Source organism: Lynx canadensis, chromosome A3, assembly GCF_007474595.2.
Source record: "Lynx canadensis isolate LIC74 chromosome A3, mLynCan4.pri.v2, whole genome shotgun sequence".
Taxonomy (NCBI): Eukaryota; Metazoa; Chordata; class Mammalia; order Carnivora; family Felidae; genus Lynx; species Lynx canadensis.
Genome location: NC_044305.1, coordinates 89,571,563 through 89,593,087, shown reverse-complemented (window position 1 = coordinate 89,593,087; position 21,525 = coordinate 89,571,563). Strand labels below are relative to the sequence as shown.

General features: G+C 38.9%; 1 protein-coding gene across 4 annotated transcripts in view; it reads right to left on the bottom strand.

Annotated features, from left to right (window-relative positions):
- Positions 1-21,525, bottom strand: part of ALMS1 (ALMS1 centrosome and basal body associated protein) — a 225,545-nt gene that overhangs the window by 2,439 nt on the left and 201,581 nt on the right. For all 4 annotated transcript variants that reach the window (XM_030310857.1, XM_030310858.1, XM_030310860.1 and 1 more), the window contains 5 exons: positions 6,747-6,867; positions 5,479-5,682; positions 4,702-4,931; positions 3,782-3,965; positions 2,808-2,871 (listed from right to left, as the gene is read on the bottom strand). In XM_030310857.1, the coding sequence (XP_030166717.1) occupies positions 2,808-2,871; positions 3,782-3,965; positions 4,702-4,931; positions 5,479-5,682; positions 6,747-6,867 (803 nt within the window). The remainder of the gene's footprint in view (positions 1-2,807; positions 2,872-3,781; positions 3,966-4,701; positions 4,932-5,478; positions 5,683-6,746; positions 6,868-21,525) is intronic.

The following is a 21,525-nucleotide window of genomic DNA, read 5'->3' as shown; positions in this document are numbered from 1 at the left end:
ACAAAGCATAAAAAAGATGTTTCAAAAAACTTTTAATAATATGGGAAAATGTTCATAATTTGATGCTTTACAAAACAAAGTAGATTACAAACCTGTATATATTGTATGATCGACAATTTGAGAAAAAAACAAGTGTGTTAATACGCGTTTCTGCAAAACCCCCACTCCTGCCAAGAAAGAGGACTAGTGTCAGTTCAGTTTAGATGGAAGGATTATCAGCGATATTTATTTCCTTCTTTCTAATTTTCTCGATACTTTCCAAAGTTTCCTATAATTTGAAAAAATATCATTGAAAATGATGTAGAGGCTTTGTGGAAAGCAAGTGAGAAAAAATCAAGAGCAGAACTAGGAAGAACAGCAGTCCCCTGAGAGTGGAGGCCAGAGCAGGTCCCAGAGCAACAAGAGCCAGGTCTCTAGGATGTGCAAACAGGCTACATGTGGAGCAGTGGGTAACACAGCTAGCGGTGACTGCTAGCCAGCTTTCTAGTTGGATGAGTGGCTGGCCCAAGCAAGTGTGGGAGTGGAGAATGGGGAGGTCTGTTTTGGATGTGGTGGAGATGATCACTAACTGCAAACACAGTAGTGGAGGGCAGGAATGAGACCAAAGAGGAACAAACATACATTTTTAAAAGTCACTGTTGATGAAAACCACAATGTGATATCACCTCACACCTGTTAGAATAGTTATTATATATAAAACAACAACAACAACAACAACAAGAGATAACACATGTTGGTGAGGATGCAGAGAAAAGGGAACCCTTGCACACTGCTGGTGGGAATGTAAATTGGTACAGCCAGTATGGGAAACAGTATGGTGGTTCCTTAAACAATTAAAAATACAACGACCATAAGCAACCTAAGTGTCCATCAACAGATGAATGGATAAAGAAAATGTAATATATTATTATATTATTATTCAGTCGTAAAAAAGAAGGAAATTTTTCCATCTGCAACAACATAGATGGACCTTGAGGACATTATGTTAAGTGAAATAAGTCAGAGAAAGACAAAACTGTATGATCTCATTTAACATGTGGAATCTAAAAACATCAAACTCATTGAAATAGAGACTAGGATGATGGCTGCCAGGGGCTGGGGGCCAGGGAATGAGGAGATGTTAGTTAAAGGGTAAAAACTTCCAGTTATAAGAGGAATAAGTTCTGGGGATCTAAGGTACAGCAGAGGGGCTCGGATACTTCAACGCTGCTCTGAGAGAAGACCTTTAATGTTCTCACCAGAACAATAAGAACACTGCCACCACCACCACCACCAAAATAGAAAGAATATGAGGTGGAGGATGTGTTAACCAACCTTAGCGTAGTGAACATACTGCCATACATACATGTGTCAAATCATCACATTATATACCTTAAACTTATACAATGCTATATATCAATTAAATCCATGGCATTCTCATGATCAGTATAAGCACATCTCTGATTAACTAATTGCTCATGCATGCAGTGGTCCAAAATTCAACAAGTATAAAAAGGCAAAAAAGTGGGGCGCCTGGGTGGCGCAGTCGGTTAAGCGTCCGACTTCAGCCAGGTCACGATCTCGCGGTCCGTGAGTTCGAGCCCCGCGTCAGGCTCTGGGCTGATGGCTCAGAGCCTGGAGCCTGCTTCTGATTCTGTGTCTCCCTCTCTCTCTGCCCCTCCCCCGTTCATGCTCTGTCTCTCTCTGTCCCAAAAATAAATAAAAAACGTTGAAAAAAAAATTAAAAAAAAAAAAGGCAAAAAAGTTAGTCTTTGTCTTACCTCTGTACTCCAGTGACTCAGCTCTTTTTCCTAAAGGCAACTGCTATTACCAGTTTTTTTGAGTATCCTTCCAGAGATATTCTATGCATATAAAAGTATATGCATCTATAGAGACACTACTACTTTTTAAACACTGCAAATGGGAGCAGTGTACACATGTTTCTGAAACTTGACTTAAAAAATTTTTTTTTTAATGTTTATTTATTTTTGAGAGAAAATGAGAGAGAGACAGACAGACAAAGCATGAGCAGGGGAGGGGCAGAGAGAAAGAATCTGAAGCAGGCTCCAGGCTCTGAGCTGTCAACACAGAGACTGATGCGGGGCTCAAACTCACCAACTGTGAGATCATGACCTGAGCTGAAGTCAGACGCTTAACCAACTGAGCCACCCAGGCGCCCCTGAAACTTGACTTTTTTTTAAGCTTAACTTAATATATCTTGGAGAGTATTCCATCATTTCTCACTGTATTGCATAAATTCCTAGAGATGGGATTTCATGGATAAAGGGTAATGCCCCAAATAAAGATTTTATTTCAAATATTCATATCTTAGATTTTAGATATCTTTATTTATATTTAGGTTTCTATCAAGGACAAGCCTGATTAAGGCATGCAAATTAGTGGGGATTCTTTGTATCTTTTGTATCTGACTCATCCATACCAATCTGCTATCTATTTTTCTTTCCTTTTTTAGTGCCATTGGTGAGAAACTACTTTCACAACTAATTTTCTTTCTTTTTTATTTTTTTGAGGAGAGGAAGAGTGTACATGCACATGCGAGTGGCGAAGGGGCAGAGGGAGAAGCAGAGAGAAAGAGAATCTTAAGCAAGCTCCACACTCAGTGTAGAGACTGACTTGGGGCTCGATCTTACGACCATGAGATCATGACCTGAGCCAGAATCAAAAGCTGGACACTTAACTGCCTGAGCCTCCCAGGTGCCTCTCGTAATGTTTGAGCATAATGCCCTTATTCTGGGGGCAGCCACAGCTCCTGATCATTTGGCCGGATTTGTACTTTTATATAATTACTCTTATTCTTTTGGCCTTACCGTTTAGACCTCTGAATCATTTCCTTCTTTCCAATAGGCCTGTTCTTTTGGGCATCCAGGAAGCCTAAGCAAGAGAAGAAGGGGTTTTCAGTGGGTAGTGTCTTAATAAGGAAGAGTGTGTTGCTCAAGAACTGGGAGAAGTTGCTGCTAGGACTCTGTGCCTCTACCTTGAGCTTGACAGCAATGGGTGGGGAGCAAGGGCCAAGGCCAAGGCCAGGGTTAGACTATGGGGACTGTGACAGCAGCCAGAGGCTCCTGAAGACACAACACTCTGTGGCACAGACTAGACACTGGCTGGTTTATAGGTAAGGCTGTGATGAAAGCATTAGGTAGCACTTTATAGTTTTCACAGCTTTCATGTATTATATTCCTGAGGTCTTACACCTAGCAGAATTGTCAGAGCACACAGTTGGAAGCCAGCCCATTTGGGTTCAAATCCCAGTATCAGGTGTATCATCTTGGGCAAGGGACTTAGGCTTTCTTTGTCTGTTTTCTCACCTGTAAAATAGGGATATTAATAGCATGTACGTCAGAGAGGTGTTATAAGCTTAAAGAAGAACAGTGCTTGGGAAAAACACATAAAGTTTACATGGCATCATCATCACCACCACCACCACTACCCCGCTACGAGGTAGGCAATCCTGGAATCAGTGCCATCGCCGAAGAAACCAACATTATACTTTTGGAACTAACTTGCTCCCAGACACACAGCTGACTTACAAAAACCCCATTCTCATGGACTCTTTGGTTTCCAAGCTGCAGTGGCAGGGCAAGAGTACCTGGGTTTCTCTGGATCACGAGAGTGCTGACAGCTAAACCGGGCAGGTTCTGCTACCTAAGGAGAGTTGAGTCTTAGCAAACAAAAAGTCCATTTCTGTCCCCGTAACTGGGCTGTCCTTGAGCCGTGTTCCCCGGAGTGAAGTGGACTTTACCCTCTCCAGCCAGTAACAGGAAAGTGAACAGGCAGAGTGTACCTCTCTTCAGGAGCCGGCGTGTTGGGTCCTGGCAGCCTTGCCATTCTCTGACAGTGTTGAACAGTGCCTCCCGCTCACTCTGTAACATGTTCTGTAGTTTCCTCTCCTGCACTATTAACTTCAGACGCTTTATTCTCTCCCCAGAGCGGGAGATGAAGTCGGGTCTGTGAAGCTGAAGAGATTCCTGAGGAGGAGAAAAGGCCCCCGAACCTCACATTAATGATGCAGTTTGTTCTCTAAGGGCCCAGAAAACAGTACCTGCCCAACAGTGGTTTGAAGAGCCTGTTTCTAAAGTGCAGAAAATATCTAGAGTTGAAGAATAATCTAACAACTTTCTGCGGGGGAGAGCTCCAGTAGGTAAATCAGAGGGATCAAAGGATGCCTTTGGAATAAACCAAGAACTAAGACTGTGGCAATTATAACTCTTCCAAATGTTGATGGGCTAGAGCCCAGCCCATTGTGCTATTTTAAATTTTCCCTTCAAACAAATATATTATTAAGTAACATTTTGTTCAGCTCCCAAGGTACATATAAAGAAGGGACTTCCTGCCTTTTAAATCCTGTGCTAAGCAGGAATGGGAGTTATGTAAATGGAGGAACAAACATCAGGCCTCCAGAGCACTCCACATGCACATGTCTATGAGTCCAGTGGGCAGCATCATGGCACCCTCCCTTCTATTGCCTCGTCCCAGGTTCAGAGGGCAATGCACAGTTTAGAATGGTTAACAGTAAGTCAGCCTTTGTTTAATGATGACAGTGGGAACAGATGAAATTCTAGAAGTGCCAGAAATGAGGGTTAGGAGACTATTCTTCAGAAGGCCAAATCACACATTTAACTTCTTTGTATCTCTCCTCCCGCACCCCCCACCCCCCGAACCCCCACCTTAAACATGGCTAAAATGAACTCAGTGTCACTGCACCTGTAGGGTTGCTTTCACAAATGGCCTCGGGGGATCTCTGCCTGGGCCTGCTAGTGACCCGTGGCTGTCCATATGCTGTCCCTGCCAGTTCTGTTCCCGCAGTGGCTCTCTCCACGGTTTGGTGTTGGTTATTGGTGCAAACCAGCAGATACCAGGGCCATAAAGTTTGGGCAGGTTTTCCTTCTTAGGACCACACTTCACATTTTCCACAGGAACAAACCATGAAACTCCTATGGGAAATATTTTTAAGAAAGAAAAAAGATTTTTCGTTCTTCTCACCAAAGACATGTGCATAGCATAGGCTCTCAGGGGATTCAGCCGTCAGAGACCACCGCGATGCCCTGGAGTTTGCGTAACTGCAGGTATGATTGTAATTATAGTGCTAGATACTTTGAAAATTTGCCAAGGTGGTGCTGGGGGTGTGGGGAGATGGGGTCAACACAGAGTCATTAGAAATAAAGAATCTTAGGGGCGCCTGGGTGGCGCAGTCGGTTAGGCGTCCGACTTCAGCCAGGTCACGATCTCGCGGTCCGTGAGTTCGAGCCCCGCGTCAGGCTCTGGGCTGATGGCTCAGAGCCTGGAGCCTGTTTCCGATTCTGTGTCTCCCTCTCTCTCTGCCCCTCCCCCGTTCATGCTCTGTCTCTCTCTGTCCCAAAAATAAATAAACGTTGAAAAAAAAAATTAAAAAAAAAAAAAAAAAAAATAAAGAATCTTAGCATCGCAAGAGACTTGAAATTCACTAGTTCTTCTGCTACAACACTGGAATTAAAAACTGACCTTCACTGCAACTCTGCTTGTTCTTCCTTAACTTTTTATCCCCAAGATAACCGGTGAGAAGACTTTTCTCTTCTACTTTTTCTTCTGACCAAGAAGTCACATCGCTGTACTCTTCTACTCTAGCCTCGCTAGAGCTTGGTGTTGGGAAAGTCATCCCAACATCTCGAGTGTGTTTTTTGACACCATTCACGATCTCCAAGTTACCTGAGGGGAAAGATCCACAGATATCCTGGGAGCAGCCTTGAGACTTATTTGGCATGTGTATTCAATTCAGTAAACAAATACTTTTTAAGTCTTCAAAAATGCAAGCTACTGCCTCCTCTGGGTGGTGTAGAGGGGTGTGAGGGACAGAGACAGACAGGAGGGGAGGGAGGGAGAAGGAGGGAGGGAAAGTGGAAGAAGAAAGGAAGGTTTTTATTTCTTAGTTTAGCTATTAGAGGGAAAAAAATCACTCACATGGATTCAATGGGTAAAGGATTTTAGTTCTGATCCAAAGTGAGAAAGACATTAAATGCTTATAGTCCTCCTGGCAGTCACCCAGGTAAGAAAGAGGTTGACAGACACAAAGACAAGACTGGAGGGGGAAAAAAATCAAGGGAGTTTACTTCTCTTATATAAAATCAAAAGATATAGAAAAACATAAGTGAAAAGCCTCCTTCCCACTCCTGTTCTCCATTCATTCAATTTGCAACCCCCTGGTTCCAGAGAATTTTTTGCACACATTCAAGCAATTTTCTTCCTTTATTTTTAAAGCACTTTGTGTTTTCTTTTTAATTATCTCTGTGGGAGATCTTGCCATATTAGCAGAGAGAGAGTTTCCTCATCCTATGTCTTGTTATATGGATGTATGATAATTTATTTAAACATTTGGCTATTGATGGACATCTAAGTCAATTTAAATTTTCTGTTATAATAAACAATATACTTCAATGATTAATTCTGTCCACTTGTTATTTTGCACATATGCACAATATATCTATAGGCTAAATTCCAAAAGTAAAAGTGCTAGATCAAAGTAATTTGAATAGAAACTGCCAAATTGCCTCATGGGGGTTGTACTCCCAACTTACATGTATGAGAACCTATTCCTTTACACTTGTGCCCAGAAACTTACTACCGAACTTAGATTTTTGCCAGTCTGACAGGTGGCAAATGGCATTTGAGTATAGTTTTAATCTTCACTTATTTTATTGTGAGGTTGAATATCTTAATACATGTTTAAGGTCTACTTGTATTTCAATGGAAATGTTTAAATTCAAGTAATTTACCTGCTTGTACACCCTTGTTTAACATATGTACATTTTGCTTGTTGCAAAGGGTGGGGCTTGAGCTCCAGAAACTACTGGTAGAAGATGAAATAGAATCAGAAGAAATCACATGGTTTGCCACCTGGAAAAACAAAAGAGACCCTGTTAGCATTACCTGCAGTCAATGGCATAGTCACCTACAGGATAAAGAACACATACAAGCTACCAAGAGCCCTTTCTAATTCAGTTCTACTTGTTGGGATAAAGTTGCTCTCCAGAAAGCTTGTGACAATGTGAACATGTTACCATATACTTTATGATAGGGAGGTGAATGCTGCTATGGTTGGATAAGGGCCTGAGCTGTCTTAAGAAGGTAAGCCATAAAGAGTGGGTATGTTCAGGAAATACGAATCAAAACCACAACGAGATACCACTTACACCTGTCAGAATGGCTAACATTAACAACTCAGGCAACAACAGATGCTGGTGAAGGTGCGGAGAAAGAGGATCTCTTTTGCACTGCTGGTGGGAATGCAAACTGGAACAGTCACTTTGGAAAACAGTATGGAGGTTCCTCAAAAAATTAAAAATGCAACTACCCTACAACCCAGAAATTGCACCACTAGGTATTTATCCAAGGGATACAGGTGTGCTGTTTTGAAGGGGCACACGCACCCCAGTGTTTATAGCAGCGCTATCGACAATAGCCAAAGTATGGAAAGAGCCCAAATGTCCATCGATGGATGAATGGATAAAGAAGTGGTACACACACACACACACACACACACACACACACACACACAGACAATGGAGTATTAGTCAGCAATCAAAAAGAATGAAATCTTGCCATTTGCAACTACGTGGCTGGAACTAGAGGGTATTATGTTAAGTGAAATCAGCCAGTCAGGGAAAGACAAATATCATTTGACTTCACTCATATGAGGGCTTTAAGACACAGAATATATGAACATAAGGGAAGGGAAGCAAAAATAATATAAAAACAGGGAAGCGGACAAAACATAAGAGACTCTTAAATGTGGAGAACAAACAGGGTTACTGGTGGGGTTGTGGGAGGAGGGATGGGCTAAATGGGCAAGGGGCATTAAGAAATCTACTCCTGAAATCATTGTTGCACTATATGGTAACTAATTTGGATGTGAATTGAAAAAATAAAATTAAAAAAAAAAAAAAAGAGTGGATATGTTCACAAGACTTGAAGAAACTCCAAAGAGGATGCTAGCCAAAGATTAGCCTGGTGGGTTTTCAGAATGAAATTCTAACTTGAAACGTGCAAAACAATTTTGATGAGAGATAAAGAGGGCCAGGAATGACTAAAGAGGTGCTGTCCAGTAAGATCAGACTCAGATACTTATACATGGGTAAATATACAAAGAGCTGAAAAGCCCCATGAGAAGTCCTGAATAACTGGAGTATTGCAAAAATTATTAAAGAGCCCAAAAGGGGGGCGCCTGGGTGGCTCAGTCGGTTAGGCGTCCGGCTTCAGCTCAGGTCATGATCTCGCAGTCTGTGAGTTCGAGCCCCGCGTCGGGCTCTGGGCTGACAGCTCAGAGCCTGGAGCCTGTTTCAGATTCTGTGTCTCCCTCTCTCTGACCCTCCCCCGTTCATGCTGTCTCTCTCTGTCTCAGAAATAAACATTAAAAAAAAAAAATTTTATTTTAAAAAGAGCCCAAAAGGCTTTTAAGTTAGGTTCAGAGCAAATAGAGCAAAGAAGGGTAACTTCATGGATTAAAGTGGATGGTGGAATGCTAGTGAATGACAGAAAGATTATCAAAATGTAGTATAAAACAGTATTTCTTAAGCTTACTCGTCACAACAATCTCCTGGAGGATGGGTCCAAACTCAGAACAATGAATTGGAGTCTCGAGGGGAGGGGTCTGGGCATCTATATTTTGAATAAATGCCAGATGCTTGTCTACTTAAGCAATTTTGGTAAAGGTGAATTGACAGCCAACTCAGGAAAGGAAACAGGGTGTCTTTTCCTCTGAACTAAATAAACTATATCCCAGGACCTTCAGGAGACTCGAAACAGTTTCTTTCAGAAACTTGATACAGAGCACGTTAAGTTAAATGACCTGGGACAGGAAATGTTTTGATTTTCAAAAAGATAAGCATTACAAACTGGTGGGTTTAAGAATGATGACATATAAAGTGCTAGAATGGATCACCAATCTAATCATTTACAAGCATTTAGAGGTCAAAGAAGAGATAAGCACATTTCAGGCAGTGCTCAAGAGCAGGAAGAACGAGCCTTGCCAGATTAGCCTGGTTTTTCTAGTAGATATGGTCACTGACGGGTAGACCAAAAGAATGTGTGGTCAAGGACAGCTAGAGTTGATTAAAATGACGAGACTTCTCCTGACATCTTTGAGGGCAAGATGGAGTTATGTGGGTTAAATGATAAAATAAGTTGGTAGAACCACAGGTGGTTGAAGCCTTCTTACCCAAATATTATGAAAACAGAGAGAGGCCTTTATTAATGAGTGGTATGTCTTGCATTCAACAGCAAATATTTACTAAGCACCTATTGTGTCCAGTTGCTTGGTTTGCTCCGGCTATTCCTTCTTAACATTTTATATATCAATGCCTTGGAGATATGGGAAGCAGGAGATTTCTTGTACAATGCATATCTGGGAGGGCCTAAATGTTTGTCAAGATCCAAAATAATAAACAGGAATGATGGGCCAAATCCAACAAGGGATCACTGTAAAGCCCTATACATCAGGCAGGAGGAATGGCAGCAACTTTGATACAGTAGGAAAAGCTGTGCATCTGAAGTCCAAAGGCCTAAGCCAGTCTCAGATCTTCCCTTTATTAGCTGTCTCTACTTGCATAATCACTGCACTCTCTGTGCCAGTTTACCCAGCTGAAAAAGGGAGCACTTGCATTTCTGAAATTACAGAAGTGTTAGAAAGAACAAATGATTTAGAATATAAGTTGTAAAAAAAATATAAAAGTCATATAAAACTGAGACTATTGTGATGTCAAAAAAACCCAAAACGTATGAATATGTGGTGAGGAAGATATGACTGGCTGGCAATATACTACACCTTCTCTGCAGCTGTAGGAGGTACTGAAATGGACTGACTTTCAGGAAAGATTAAGTATAAAAAGCAAAGTATGCTGCTAGGTCTGTGGGGGAAAAAAAAAAAAAAAGGTCAAAAACATATGCAGGTATTTGCTTTCTTATTGATAAAATACCCGTGAAAGAAAAGAACCTAGATTGGAAAGGAAGAAGTACAACTGTTTTTATTTGCAAATGACATGATTCTGTCCATATAAAATACTAAGGAATCCATAAAGAAGTATTAGAACTAGTGAGTTTTGCCAGATTATAGATATAAGACAAGATAAAAAATCAACTGTATTTCTATATTCTAGCAATAAGCAATCTGAAAATAAAAATTAAGGAAACAATCCCATTCACAACAACATCAAAAAGAACGAAATATTTAGGAATAAATTTAACAACAGAAGTGCAATGGGGCGCCTGGGTGGCGCAGTCTGTTAAGCGTCCGACTTCAGCCAGGTCACGATCTCGCGGTCCGTGAGTTCGAGCCCCGCGTCGGGCTCTGGGCTGATGGCTCAGAGCCTGGAGCCTGTTTCCGATTCTGTGTCTCCCTCTCTCTCTGCCCCGCCCCCGTTCATGCTCTGCCTCTCTCTGTCCCAAAAATAAATAAACGTTGAAAAAAAAAAAAATTAAAAAAAAAAAAAGTGCAAGGCTTACATGCTGAAAACACTGGCGGAAGAAATTAAAGATCTAAATAAATAGTGAGACATTCCATATATGTAATTTAAAAATGGGCTAAAGACTTGGATATTTCACCAAAGAAGACAGAAAAGTATACTTTTCATCAGTATACGAAAAGATGTTCAACATCATCAGTCATAAGGAAAATACAAATTAAAATCATAATAAGATACACTTCACACCCACTACTATGGCTATAATAAAAAAGATGGCTGATACTAAGTGTAGACAAGGAAGTGGAGAGATAAGAAACTTTATATACTGCAGGTGGGAATGTAAAAACATACAGCCACTTTGGAAAACACTTTGGCATTTTCTTAAACATAAACTTCACACAGGACCTGGTAATTCTAATTTTCTAATTCCAAAAGAAAACATATGTCCATACAATAACTTTTACACAAACATTCATAGCAGCATTATTCTTATCCAAAATATGAAACAATCCAAATGTCCAACTGGGAACTGGGTAAACAAAATGTGGTATATCCATACAATGGAATACTAATCAGCAATAAAAAGGAACTACTGATACATGCTACAACATGAATGAACCTTGAAAACATCGTGCTAAGCCAAAGAAGCCAGATGCAAAAGACTACATATTATATGATTCTATTTACATGAAATGTCCAGAAAAGGCAGAAGGCATATTAGAGGTTGTCTGGGGCTGGGAATGTGGATTGATAACAAGCAGGTACAAATGACCTTTTTGGAGTGACAGAAATGTTCTGAAACTGGGTTATGGCAATGACTACACAATTCTGTAACTTCACTAAAAATAACTGTACACTTAAAATGGATGAATTCTATGGTATGTAAATTATACTTCAACCAAGCTGTTTTATTTTTATTTTATTTGAAAAAAAATTTTTTTAATGTTTCTTCATTTGAGAGCGAGCGAGCGAGCACGAGCAGGGATGGGCACAGAATCTGAAGCAGCCTCTAGGCTCTAAGCTCTCAGCACAGAGTCCTATGTGGGACTTGAACTCACAATCCGTAAGATCATGACCTGAGCCGAAGTCGGATGCTTAACCTTCTGAGCCATGCAGGTTCAACTAAGCTGCTTAAAAAAAAAAAAAAAAAAAAAAAAAAAAAAAAAAAAAAAAAAAAAATCTCTGTGAAGATACGCAAGAACTAGTAACACTGAGTAGCTCTGGAAAGGAGAGCTAGGTGTCCAAGGTACAGGAGTGGGAAGGACACTATCAAATACTCTTTTATACATTTAAAATTTTGTATCATGTGATTGTATTATGAGTTTAAGAAACGAAAATAAAACAAAAATAGTGAAAATAAAACTGAGAAGAGTGTGGCAATAGAAGTTTCATGGCTCTGGTGAGCTCAACAGAAGTAAAACATATGTTAGGACATAGAAATGTTCTAGCCACAGAAAGGAAGGTGATAAATCTGCTCTGTCAACATGCTCTCACCATCTGAAGCACAACACGCTTAGTTCAAAGAGAAATGTTTAAAAATAAGATATCAGCAAACTTAGTAGACCCAGGAAAGCTGACAATTTATAGGAAGTGAGGTGGGGTAAGGAAGCATGACCTGTGAAAAATGGTTCAGAGTGAAGACCTGAGAGAAAACACTTTTGGGAAGGAAGCAGGAACCCGAGAGGAAGAAAATTAGACCTATTTTCTGTGCCTTCTGAAAACAGAGCCAGGGACAGAGCCAGGGAGTGCAATGATTGCAGGTTTTGGGTCTCTAGAAGTTAAGACCTTCAATAATAGAGTCTCATACACATGGACAAGCTGCTCATGCGCAGTCAGGGAGCGGTGGAGCTGTCCGCAAGTAGATGCTGGAGTGCTCTATGGTGCAAATGCAGCAGAAATGACGGTCCCTTCAAGCCCCAGTCTCTTCAACATCCATAGTATACAACCAGTCATGGTATGCACCAATGGGTGTAAAAAAACACATCTACATCGGGTCCAATGGCGAGCCTTGGTGTGTGTGTGTTTCTAGTTCAAATCTCTTTCATGTTAATTCCTGCCTATAAAAAGTAAAATATTTAAAAATAGAAAATAGTCTAAAAAATATTCCCTCTCAACAAAATAGATTTAGTTAGACCTCTAGGATGGTGAAAATCAAAAGGACAGAAAAAGACAAGTGTTTTCAAGGATGTGGAGAAATTGGAACCCTCATACACTGCTGGTGGGAACGCAAAATGGTGACAATACTTTAGGTAACACCCTGGCAGTTCCTCAAATGGTTAAATGTGGAGTTACCATATGCTCCAGCATATATCCGCTCCCAGGCACATGCCCAAAAGAAATGAGAACATACGTCCACACAAAAACTTGTACATGAATGTTCACAGCAGCCTTGTTAATAATACCCCCCAAAATAGAAGAAAGCCAAATATTTTTTTACTAAGTGGATGAATAAAACATGTAATGGAATGTTCATACAATGGAATATTATTTGGCAATAAAAAGTAATGAATACACTGCTACAATGTAGATGAACCTTAAAAACATTAAGCGAAAGAAGCCGGTCACAAAATACATACACATACAATACATACAAGCCAATCATACATACAATACATACACGTATTGTATGATTCTATTATATGCAATGTCCAGAATAATCTAGAGAAAGTAGATTAGTAACCACAGCCAGGGGCTGGGGCAGGGGTAAGAGGTTGGGAGAAATGCAGGGCGACTTTGCTAATGAGTACAGGGTGTTTTTAGAGGGTGTTGAAAATGTTTTAATATTAGATTGGGGTGATGGTTGCACAACCCCATGAATAATACTAAAACCCACTAAACTGTACACTTTACATAAGTGAATTTTATGGTATGTGAAAGATCTCAAAAAAAGCTGTAAAATGTTTATTCACTACGCAAACTGAAATAATGTAGATTATGAAGCCTTACTTGGAGGAAAAAGCTTCTCATGTTTTATGGTCCCCATCTTGTTACTAAAGCAGTGATACAAGAGCAATGAAAGGGGAGCAACAGTGTCATTATCATACAACAAAGCATGAACAAACCCAACAAAAATGTGGGCACTGGATGTTGTAGGCATGATGTAGCACTACACACGCTATGGCGAGGGCCAGTGCAAACCGTCAGAATCATGCAATCACGCCATGTTGACTTCCACACTGAGTCACAACAATCATCACATGCACAGGTCTCGCTGTGTCTCACAATCTGTGCTGATGACCTACCAAGGGACTGAACATCATTTTTGCTGAATTCATTTACAGATGCTGTTGGTAAACCACAACAGTTATTCTCCTTAGTCCACGGGAGAGTCTCAAGCATCTCCTCAGATGATTCCCTCATCCCTCAGTGCCTGCGTGTGAATCAGCCCACTCAGTCCTCTACAGTGAGGCTTACAATGAAAAGATTTAAGTGACTACAAATCAACTGACATTATCAACCACCATGGTTTATGCTTTCTGTTGCAGAGAGTCTCAGGAGATACATGCTGTCTGGCTGCCTGCTTCTGTTTTAATTTCTATTATTATGATAGCAAACTCACCTGCTGATGTCTTATTCCACAACAGGAACTGCTACCATCTCAGAGATGTGTCAGGCTTTTTGTAATACTTTTCAGTTTAATTAAAATCTAGGTGGGATTCGTTCCCACATTTATTGATCAGAGACATCTTCAGATAGACCCTCTTCAAAAAAGCTTTTCAGTTAAAAATTTACCATTTTTTTAGAGGGGGGAGAGGCAGAGGGAGAGCAAGAGAATCATGGCTTGATCCCATGACTGTGAGATCACCACCTAGGCTGAAATCGAGTCAGACGCTTAACCCAACTGAACCACCCAGGCACCCACCAAAATTACTTTTTTTAGGTGGAAATTGAGCTTGGCAAAACATATCCAATATAGGAGGAAGGCCATGTCTTCTTTCATGACCCTATATGGCTATTCTTCATATAGGCAACTTGTTCCTGTTGACATTCTGCCAGTCAGATGACTGCTAGGAGATGCTTTTCTTTCAGAGGAATGGGTTTATGCTAGTTAATTTATAACCACTGAAATTTAGAACCAGAGGTACATACTGATAAGACAGAGTCAAAGTTTTATCAGAACTATAGTCTATGGTACCAAAGAACAGTCTTTTCTTGTGAAGTGTTTTTTAGATATGTGCAGATCAAACTGTCAACTGTAGTTTCAATAATAAAATTTACCAACCAGGAAAGGGTGACATAATCACAAAGTGTCTGTGTAAAACACAACATTTTGATATAGATTTAATTTCTAGAGACAAGATTAAAGTGTACAAAAACAGGAATTCAGGTGATAACTGTCTGTTAGTCATCTTTAGAGAATCAGAACAGGTCATTTATTTCTGCAAGTCTGGCAGATGGTAACTATGAAAAATCCTCCTTAGAAAATTAAAAAGGCACTGTGCCTGGCTAATAGATCCCCAGAAAGTTTTTTTTTTTTGGTACATGAGTGAGTAAAGGTTGCAGAGCCAGAATGATTCTGCATTATGCCCAAATTCAAAAAATGGCCATGAGACTTGATGGTTAAAATATAATGGAAGTACCAGTCATTAGAACTGAGGTCAAGAAACTCTAACAGCATAGTAAAGTTCCCCAGATAATGGCAAGACTTGGGCTAGAAAGAAAGAAAACGAACAGAGCTAAAGTCCTCAATTAACGTAGGGGAAAACCTAGAAGGTTAACAAATGATTATGAAAGTCTTGTGCAGGGCTGTAGAGCAAGAGGACAGGGGTCCCGAAGAATTTTCTATTAGGTTTGAAAACTTACAGTCTGGAAGTGGCCCTCTTTTTCTTCTCTGCATTCTCTCAAGTATCTTTCCTCTTGGATTTAATACTCATGAGGATTATGATCACCTTTACATAAATGATTCTAAAATCTTTATTTCACTCATGACATACTCATGAGGTCAGATATATCTATATTTGTTATTTTCACTTGGATGTTCTGATCTAACTTCAAGTTTAATAAATGAAATTCCTTCATATTTCGATCAGAATTAGTTTCCTTTTTCAGAGCTCTCTATTTTGATAGAGTGTTCACATATTATTTCAGTTGTTCTGGGTAAAAATTTCAGAAGAAACATGGCTATTAATTACCAAGTCCAACTGATTAGAGTCCAGCTTAACAAAAGAATATTAGATTTTTATAATAAATTGTGAATATCACTTATTTAAAAATATCTACTGACAATTAGCTAAACATCTGTAAATAAAATTATATTCACAGAATATATTCCACGTAAAGATTTAAATGCATTAAAAAATATTTTAAAAAACCAGAAGAATTATTTTTTTAAATAATCTTGAGGTTGGGAAGATCTTTCATAGAATGGAACAAAGAAATAAGTTGAATACATAATACTATTACAATATTAATAAAATAAAACTAATCTTGAGAATAGGAAAAAAATCTTCGAAGAAAAATGGACAAGGGATATAAAAAAGTAGCCCTCAAAATAAGAAATGTAAATGGCAATCCCTGAAACCTAATGTAAAAAAAATGCATTTTAAAGCAATGAGTTTTTCCACACATCAGATTAGCAAATATTAAAAAGACTGATACTACCCGTAGTTGGCAAGAGAGTGAAGAGACACATATGCTTATACTTTTTGGTGGGAACATATATTGTGACAAATTTCTAGAGCGCATGCAGAGGGCTTTAGATTACAGAGAGTCTTCATGGGCCTCTACCTCACGAACCATGAGATTATGACCTGAGCCAAATCTTAATTGACTGAGCCACCCAGGCTTCCTGATTTAAAACTTCTTGATCAATTTTCTCAATTTATAGTCTCCTAGAAAATCATCCATCTAAATTTAGATATGTATCAGCCTAAAGTTACATACAGTAGTCTTTTTGAAGGAAACCACCTCAGTCTGTGGTTACACCCTTCCATCTCGCTTATGTTTGCCATGGTCAGGATAACCAGAGATTTGGTCTACTGGTTTTTTCCAAAGAATCAGATCTTGGTTATATTGATCAGTTTTGGGGATTGACATTAACTTATATATTTTCTCTTTTTTTTGTTCTCATTTTTATATTTTATTATTATTATTATTTTAAATGTTTTATTTATTTTTAAGACAGAGAGAGACAGAGCATGGGGAGAGAGAGAGAGAGAGAGAGAGGGAGACACAGAATCCAAAGCAGGCCCCAGGCTCCAAGCTGTCAACACAGAGCCAGGCGTGGGGCCTGAACCCATGCACTGTGAGATCGTGACCTGAGCCGAAGTCAGACATTTAACCAACTGAGCCACCCAGGCACCCCTATTTTATTATTTTTTAAAGTTTATTTATTTTGAGAGAGAGAGAGAGTGCAAGTGGGGAGGGACAGAGAGAGAGGGAGAGAGAGAGTCCTAAGCAGGCTCTGCGCTGCCAGCACAGAGCCAGACATGGAGCCCAAATCCACAAACTGCAAGATAATGACCTGAGCCAAAACCAAGAGTCAGATGCTTAACTGACTGAGCCATCCAGGCACCCCATATTTATTATAATTATTAAAAATTTTTCAAAATTTTCATTTACTTATATATTTTTATTTAGATTTTTTGTTTGTTTCAAGTTTTTATTTAAATTCCAGTTAGTTAACATACAGCATAATATTAATTTCAGGAGTAGAATTTAGGGATTCATCATTGACATATAACATCCAGTGCTCATCACAAGTGCCCTCCTTAAAATATATTTCCCACTTTATTAATTACTTTTTGAATTCCTTGTTTGTCTTCTTCCATACTAGAAGACTTATTTCAATTATTTCCTAGTTGAACTTGTTTAGAATGTTTTAAAATTATTTAATGAAAAAAAATATATAGTTGTTAAATTCCAACTTTATTGCATTGTGGTTAGAAAATATAAGCACAGTTATTAGTCTTCTACTTTGGGGCTTTATCAACATTTTGCCTAAGTAAAATTAATTTTTGGAAATATTCCATGGGCATTTGGAACAAGTGTGGATGCTGCGTTTTGGGAATGAAGTTTTATATAGATATTCTAAATCACACTTGTTAATATTGCTAGTAAAATCTTTCATATCTTTTTTTATCTGTTACATGTCAATAGCTGAAAAAATTAAAGTATCCCACTTTTGTACTTGTCACATTCTATCTTATAACTGCATCTGGCTGAATGAACAAATGTATTCTGGTTGAAAGTGCGGCAGTAATTCTGGAAGTCTCTAAAAGACTCTTTCCTCCTTTGACATTTATAGTGGGGATAGGGTAGATTCTCAAGACAAGTAACATTTAATTAAAAATGGGGGGGAGGGGCGCCTGGGTGGCGCAGTCGGTTAAGCGTTCGACTTCAGCCAGGTCACGATCTCGCGGTCCGTGAGTTCGAGCCTCGCGTCAGGCTCTGGGCTGATGGCTCAGAGCCTGGAGCCTGTTTCCGATTCTGTGTCTCCCTCTCTCTCTGCCCCTCCCCCGTTCATGCTCTGTCTCTCTCTCTCTCTGTCCCAAAAATAAATAAACGTTGAAAAAAAAATAAAAATGGGGGGGAAAGATCCTTGGTATAGACATTTATATATATACTTTTTATTAAATTTTTTTAACGTTTTGAGACAGAGCTTGAGTGGGGGAGGGGCAGAGAAAGAGAGGGAGACACAGAATCCAAAGCAGGCTCCAGGCTCTGAGCTGTCAGCACAGAACCAGATGCAGGGCTCAAACTCGTAAACCGCGAGATCATGACCTGAGATGAAGTCGGCCGCTTAACCGACTGAGCCACCCGGGTGCCCCTAGAAATTTGTATTTCTAAATCTTCTGGCCAAACTAGAAATTACTGGCAGAGAAGTAGAAATATACGGATTTCCATGCATTGCAGTTAGGATATGAACTGGAAAGCAGTTTGGTACTAATGTAGGAAACTTATATAGCTTATGATCCAAGAATTCCACTTCTGGGTATATATTCCAAAGACAGTCTCATACAGATCCAATGGCGGGGGGTATGGACAAGGTGTGCACTCCCATTTTTCTGTGGTGCTGGGAGTCAGCAGCAACCTGGGTGCCCATCACAGGGAAAATGCATCAGTAAACTGGTAGATGCACTCAATGGAGTATGATGCAATGATCAGAAACCTGATTAGATGTACATATAGCAATGTAGATAAATGTTAAAAACATAAAAAATATAATGCTTATTGAAAATAAGAAAAAAATGATATGGCTTTTATATAAAATGAAGACACATACGCACATAAAGAATACACATTTTGTAAGAGTTCTTGTAAGTCAAAATATATTTATATAACAAGACCAGTTGCCTATGGAAAAATAGGAATGAGGATGCAATGTGGGGATAAAATTTTAAAAGTGAAGCCATGACCCTAGGATCATATTCAACTCAACCCTCAGAACCTAAGGTTAAAAATTTGTTTTACTTTATCTTGCCATATTATGGTATGTAATACTTTTCTGATCCTATTCTTCTACTCTGCTTCTAGAAAGATTTATTATGACTAGATTGGAGGTACCAATAGGTATTTTAGGCAGACACTAGAACAGAATGAAAAGCTTGAGAATCGTCCTTTCCAGCTCGTAACTAACATTCTGTGTTTGTTTGATTAGATTGGCTTACCTCACTTTTTTATTAATGTCAAACAAAAACAATTTTTATGGTGCCTTATTAGAAAATATGTTTCTTGTAAAAGTTGTATCAAAAGACACAGAACATTATAAAGGAAGACATTTATAATGCCACAATTTTAAATAGTTTGTTAATATTTTGTTCCAGTCACACACATACATGTATATATTAAATATATGGCTTTATATCTTGCTTTTGATCTCTTAAAGAATAATGACACTTATTTTTGGGTTCCAAGAATCTGCTTTTGACTTTTGTTTCTTTCCATATATGAGTGTGATTGTAAAGACTGGTGTAAAATCAGCCTGTTATATAAAAATCTATTAATCACTGGTAAACATTTACTAAATATTATAAAAGCTCTCATTTGATTCTCTCATGGAGGCCTCTTTGGTAGTTTGTGTTGTTCATTTGCCCAACTGCTGGAAACATGGGCAACTGGAGGTAATGAGAGGTCAAAAACAGAGAAATAATTCATATTCACTTGATAATTGACTTTTCTTTTTTTGTATGGGCAGTAGTAAACTACCCCTCTTCTTGGACTCAAGTGCACAACCAGATATTGAGAAAAATAGATGGGGAAAGAAGGGAGAAAGGAAAAAGAGAGGAGGGAGGGAGAGGAAGAGCATGTATATGCACAGAGACATAGCAGGAACATGACAGAGAGGGAGGAGGAGGGGAGTAACCACAGAAACAAGAGACACACAGCAGAGACAATAGGACAACAGACAGCATGGGGGTGGGGAGAAAAAGTGTATGGAGCATGGGTGCACAGAGGCAGAAAGAAAGAAGAGAGAAGCAGACAGAGCACAAAGATACAGTAGTGAGAGGGAAACATGAATTTCAGAGACTGAGACAGATTGCACACAGTGGAGAGAGGCACAGAGGAAGTGAGTCACAGAAAGGAGATGACGGGTCATCAAAGGAAGAGGGGAAGGATGGGCAGGCAGCTGCTGTTATCCCCTTATATTGACTCCTAAACCCTTATCTGTACAAAGAATTAAAAAATATCCTGGGTACACATGTTTAAGAGAAAAAATTACCCTAAGGAAACCTGGGTTAAAGACATGGTAGGTAGCTCATAAAATAAGAAGTATAAATGGTCAATAAACACACACACAAAAATGAAAACTTAGTGGATGTAGTTAAAGAAATGTAAACAAGAACAGGCCTGATTGGCAGACATTAATAAGAATGTTACTTGTAGGTATTGACCAAGCTATAGTTATTCACTACTGGTGAACAAATAATTGATTCAATATTTAAGGAGGACAATTTAGTAGTGTGGATTAAACACTTTTAATGCCCAGAAACTCCAAATTTAGAAATGTATCTTGAGGAAATAGAAAAATTCATAAAGATATAAGAGGACTGCTCATCAAAGTGCAGGCTATGATAAAGAAAAATTCAAAGCAATTTAAATACCTGCCATTAGGGAACTAATTAGACAAATACTATACTTATACAATGGAACTCATAAAGTCATTAAAATGACTACATGTCTTTTTATTAAAATAATTAAAAAATAAAATGATGTCTATGATATATTAAGTGTACAGCTTCAAAACAACATACATACTGTGATTTCAGTTTTTTGACTCTTGTTTCTATATATAAGCATGATTGTAAAAGCTATAAAATATAAGAAATATTGGTTAATATGTAATCAAACACTAATAAAGCTCTTGTTTCATTCTCTCATGGAGGCCTCTTCTTTTGGTATTTAGCTACAGTAGAGCATGGGCCTAATGAAATATATCCAGGATCAGCAGTGGGTGTGTGAATCATAAAATATAAACCTGGAAGCTCATTTGTGAAAATGTTAAACATGACTCTTTCAGAATGATGAGACTTATGATTTCCAAGGTCTTTATATTATCTGAATTCTTCATATTTAGTCACCTTTTTACCTTTATATTCAAATGAAATAAAGAGATATTCTTTTGACAATATATTTGGTAATAAGAGCAAGATATAAAGTGGTAGAAGCATCCACAGAAACTATCCTGACTGGCAAGTCCTCCACAGTCTATAATGAGGAAAAACATAAGCATGGTTCTAGTTGAGAGGAAGGAGCCTACAGAAAAGGAAGAAATTGAATATAGGAGACACAGAGAAACACTGAGAAGACAGATAAATGGATTTTAGAAAATATGATAGCACACTGACAGGCTTAATGAACCTCTTCTTCCGTAAATGAAACACAAAAGCAAAAAATGAAAAGAATATTCAGACCTAGGGAAAGGACTCAACTCATACCACAAAATTGCAGAAGTAATGTCTATAGAAAAAACTGGGACTAAAATTAAGAAGCCATCACAAAGCTCTTCCTACACAAAGGATCATGCAAAAGGGTAAAAGGAAAGTCCATTAAATTCAAAATACTGCACTGATCTCTCAGGGAAGGAACTGAGGCAGTAAGTTGCTCAGAAGAAAGAGAAAAAAGAGAAATATCCCAATTGGAGACACGCTTCTAG